The 5074-nt window shown below is 45.6% G+C and overlaps 1 protein-coding gene across 1 annotated transcript; it reads left to right on the top strand.

The window, feature by feature from the left end:
• Positions 1 to 213: 213 nt before the first annotated feature.
• Positions 214 to 1672, top strand: LOC126531229 (ribosome biogenesis protein WDR12 homolog). The gene has a single exon (XM_050178671.3). It carries the CDS (start codon positions 321 to 323, stop codon positions 1590 to 1592), a length of 1272 nt encoding a protein of 423 aa, XP_050034628.1. The 5' UTR covers positions 214 to 320; the 3' UTR covers positions 1593 to 1672.
• The last annotated feature ends 3402 nt before the right edge of the window (positions 1673 to 5074 follow it).

Genomic DNA, 5074 nt, shown 5'->3' with positions numbered 1-5074 from the left:
TTGACCACTAAATAGCGTTCTTATAAGAACTTCTATAAAACAACTGTATTTCTCAAACAGTGTTAAACAATCTTTTGAGCCCCTCATTACGACTGATCAAGCACGCTGCGACGAGACGCGTACCATAGATGCTGGATTTTTGTGTTTCCTATTCTGCGCTAGTGCCAGATGAGGCAGCGGTGCAGTGGTCGCAGATTCATCACTGCCATCGCCATCAGACGCAAAGCACGCTCAAAGAGCGCAAAGCAGGCGTAAAGCGTGCGCGTATCGTGTGCGGGAGGTTTTATATTTGGCTAGTGTCGCCGGTGTCGCGCTCGAAGATGGATGAAAACGCTCAAATCCAGGCGAAATTTTTCACCAAGGATGAACGTTACGCAGTGCCTGACACACCGTTTTCTATATCCGGCAGTACAACTCCGGAACAGTTGTCCTCTCTGATCAACACGCTTCTGCGGGAGTCGTCGGGCGACGCCGAGAACGATGAGGAACCAACTTTTGACTTCTTGATTGAGGGAGAGTTGCTGCGGGAGACCCTACAGGAACATTTGGAAGCACACAAAATACAGCAGGAAAACGTAGTTCTCGTCGAGTACGTCGAGAAGTGTCCTCCGCCGCTGCCCGTTGATACTCTCGTTCACGACGACTGGGTCAGCGCCGTGCACACGTCGGACGCCGGTATCCTATCCGGATGCTACGACAACAGCCTGCACATTTGGGATCACAGCGGTTCGCGCAAGCTTCTCATACCGGGCCACGTGGGCCCGATCAAGTCGGTGAAATGGGTCTCCGTAGGGGAACCCCTGTGCACCTTCGTCAGTGCGTCTCTCGACGAGACGGCGATGTTGTGGCAGTGGAACAAGGAGACGAACGCCATCGAATCGGTTCAGATATGTCGGGGGCACGCAAGGAGCGTTGATTGCGTGGACGTTAGCTTGGATAAAAACAACTTCGCGACCGGCTCCTTCGATCAGATGCTCAAGGTATGGAGCGCGGACCCCAGCACTACGCAATACGACCAAGCGCACGACGACTCTGAAGGCAGCAGAAAGAAGCAGAAGACTGTAGACGGCAAGGCGAAGACGAGGGTTCCCGTGCTGACACTGTCCGGTCACCATGAAGCCATCACGGGCGTACAGTGGACCGACGACAAAGAGGTGGCGACGTGCTCGATGGATCACACCCTGCGGCTTTGGGACGTCGACTTGGGCGGCATGAAGACGCAGCTGGTCGGCTCCAAGGCGTTTCTAGATATTTCCTATTCGAGGCTGACTAATCAGATCATTTCTGCCCATACAGATAGACACATTCGCCTCTGGGATGTCAGGCTGAAGGAAGGAGCCATGGTAACGTGCACCTATTCTTCACACTTGGGCTGGGTGTCGTCGGTACACTGGGCCCCAGACTCGGCTCACCACTTTGTTTCTGGATCGTATGACGGGTTCATGAAGCACTGGGACGTGCGCAGCCCCAAGGCTCCGCTGTATGACATGACGGGTCACGAGGACAAGGTGCTCGCTGTAGACTGGTCGCTCCAGAAATACATGATCAGTGGAGGTGCGGACTGCCACATGAAGATATTTGAATTCAAGTAGCCATTTTAAGTTTATATTGTCATTCAAGGAAGTAACTCTCACTGCAGCATTTGTGGATAAAATGGCATATTTGATATATATTTTTCTGTGTCATTCATTGTTTCTCTTGCGTGCTGTCATCTTGTCTCATGTGCATCTTGTTTTATTATTCCAGCCAGTCTGCATAGCCATGAAATGCCTTTTAGAAAGTTCATGGCACGATGTGGAAGATAGTTACATTAAAGCATGAAATTGATTTATGATAGTGTGACATGTGCTACCTGCAGCATTTCATATTCTTATGTTGCACTTATATTGCTAGAGAGGGCAGATTGTAAAAAAGAGTTGAGTTATCCACAGGCAAGTTGTGATTTGTTGGTTTTTCCACGAATGTCAGGCACTTCCAAGAGCAGTTGCAACACCCTCCTGATATGAGGCAGTATTCTTGGGCAATCACTTCTAGGGATCCCTTAATGAGATGTCACGTGACTAGCACCGGCAACATCAACATCAGTGAGCAAGAATATTTTTGGCACTGTGCTACAAGAATATAACTCGTAGATGCTGTTGTGTTTGGTGTTAGTGATGCAAAATTAAAGGTCTCCCTATAAGCGATCGTCCAAGGATATGACATCTGTGCACCATCATCTAGCTGTAGAGTGCATGAATATCGGAGTTCTTCAAACCAAAAACTGTGCACAGGGCTTCCCCTTTCTTGTAAGACTAGCATAATACTAAACAAGAAGAAAGGGGCCCAATTTTTATTAGTCATATCATAACAGGCCAACATACACTGACACCAAGGACAACATAGGGGAAATTACTTGTACCTGATAAATGAAATAAACGATAAATTAATGGAAATGAAAGTGGATGAAAAAATAACTTGCCGCAAGTGGGAAACAATCCCACATGTGGCAAGTTATTTTTCCGGTCAGACTTCCGCTCATGCAGCACTTTTTGATCGCTCGCTGCATGCCTTATTGATGGCGTCATCGGTGAACAGTCAACGCACGCTACTCTGGTGCTATCTCGGAGCGGTCATTACCGCAGAAAGCCCCCTACACACTACCATTAAAACGCACGCTGCGTGCCACTGGCATTAAAACGCAGCTGCGGTAGAGCCACCACATCAACTGGCGGTGAGTTTCTGCGACAGTCAGGTCACAGTATGAAAATCTCTCCTGTCTGTAGGTGCGATATGTCACGTGCTTTTTCCTTTGTCTGCTGACAGGTCGGCACTATGTTTACATCCTTCGTTCTTAATGCAAGTCATGCCTTATGAAGATAACGACGTCGTTGCCACTGATCGTAATCATGTTGGTGTGCTCTCTTTTGCTGCGGTGTCGCCACATTCCAAAGCCCAGGAGAATCGGGTACTGGATGTCACCTCCACGTCCTTGTATTCGGGGTCCGTCTTGTTGTACAGAGTCGGATATGGCACACTGTCTCTAAATACCTTTCCATCAGGACGTCTTGGTTAAAGACTCATCATTGTAAAAAACAATCTTGAACCATGACAGTCTAAACAAGCGCGAACAAGACCGAACCAAATAAACGCGAGCGAGAGCTGACACGAATCGATGATAGTACGAAACTAGCAGTCCAGCTGAGGCCAGGTACAAGGACGCATCAAGTGGTTGGGCCATTCCGCATGACACCAGTTTCCCGCGCGCATGTCACTGAAGGGGCCGCTCTCATAGGTCTTCGCTGTTCGCGGCTCGCATCTTTCATATCCTGCTCCGCGTTCGCTCTTTCACCCTTTGCTGTTGAGCTTGGTTACGTCGAGGCTGACGCTTGTTGCAAGAATGGGTGCCTAAGAGCGGCACTCTAAAAAAGTAACATTATTTTTCCTGTTACGTATTTGAAGAGTACTCCAATATGTATATTGATTGACTAGCTAGTAGTCCTTTTTACTTTGGCAATGTCCAGCATCATAGTTTTCTGTACCCTCTCCTAAGTAATAATAATAGACTGTTTTACAGTGAAGCTGCGTATAGCTACCCTCCAGCGGTGGTCGATGTCTGCCCGTCTGCAGATCACGTCGACACGAAACAATTTCCGTCTCCAGTTTCTTGCAAATGCTCTGTAGCTCTCAATCTAATGTAGATATCTCTGAAAAAATTATACTGAAATTGGCTGCTAAGACGACTCTATCATTATGCCAAGTTTCATTTACTTGTCATAATTAGTTCATAGTGAAGTTGTAAACATTACAGAATCCCCGTCCGCTGTCAGTACAGGGAAATCTAAGGAGGATGGTTGCAGAAAATGACTAACTCTTGTTTTATCGAAACTATCCCGAAACAAATTATATGACAATTAACCGTAAAGACAACTCCAACATTATGCTGAGTTTCATCTACTTTTCATAATTACATAGCTCACGGTGAAATTGTAAATATTGTGGAATTCCCGTCTGCCATGTGGTGGTACTTGTACACATCACTACTACATAAAAGAATAATAATAAATCACTCCACAGTCAAAAGATGCATTCATTGTCTGTGTCCTTCAATAATAATAATAACCTATATATGCATAAATGCATTGATTGAGGTAAAATACACCACAGCTTCGCTGCTCATCCTTCTTCACAGAGTGGAACCGCTGATGAATTTTTTTTATTAGCTGCATTGCTCATTGCAGAGTTTGTTGAGAAAATGCGCAGCCTTTGAGGCATTATACAGAGCACCAATTTTCTCAAGTTTTGCAACACAGGGCATCTCTGAAGGACAATGTTGATAACATAGAAGTGTTAGCATCAGATGATAGAATAGTGTCTGGTCACATCATCTTGCTGCAAGTTAACTTTTTCTGTAGGATAGTGTTCGATATCAGGCTGCTCCATTGCCATTTTTTGTCTGTTTATGTAGTGAATACAGTACTTAGTTCACAGTCGCAGTAGCCATTCTCAACGGAGGTGCATGCTAATATTGCGAACACAGACAAAAGTTGCTACCTATGTCATTCTGTTCATTGCAAAATGGTACTCTTGTTAAGAAAAGTGGAGGTGTTCAAATCTCGGCTCAAATGTGTCTAAATATCGTAAATATTATTCCATGAATACGAGAGGGAGTTGAAATTGGGGAGAGCACTTACATTGGGCCATCTATTGTAACTACCGTACTTATTTGAATATAGGTCAGCCTATCTTTCCCCAAGAAAAATCACCGAAAATGAGCTATTGACTTATATTTGTGAACAAAATTAGCAAAGTACCAAGTTAACACAGTTCCTCCATCGTGCCCATTGTAAAGTAGTCTTTAGACTATCCATACTGGCGTGAAACGCTGAATATCCAACACACTTGATGGCATTGAGGACGACGTCGTTTAAGGTGCCAACGACCCTTGCGAAGCATCTGAACAGGACAACTTGTCTGGCAGTTCTGATGAGGGTGGCGCTTGTGGCATTGACTAGTGAGGTTTAGTAGTTGAGCTTATGCTAAAGGAAGATGTTTCATGTTTGCTTTTTGCTTTTCTAAAAAAGACATGGGGCAA

Source organism: Dermacentor andersoni, chromosome 5, assembly GCF_023375885.2.
Source record: "Dermacentor andersoni chromosome 5, qqDerAnde1_hic_scaffold, whole genome shotgun sequence".
NCBI lineage: Eukaryota > Metazoa > Arthropoda > Arachnida > Ixodida > Ixodidae > Dermacentor > Dermacentor andersoni.
The sequence above is the reverse complement of the archived record's forward strand: the minus strand, read 5'-3'. Positions and strand labels throughout refer to the sequence as shown.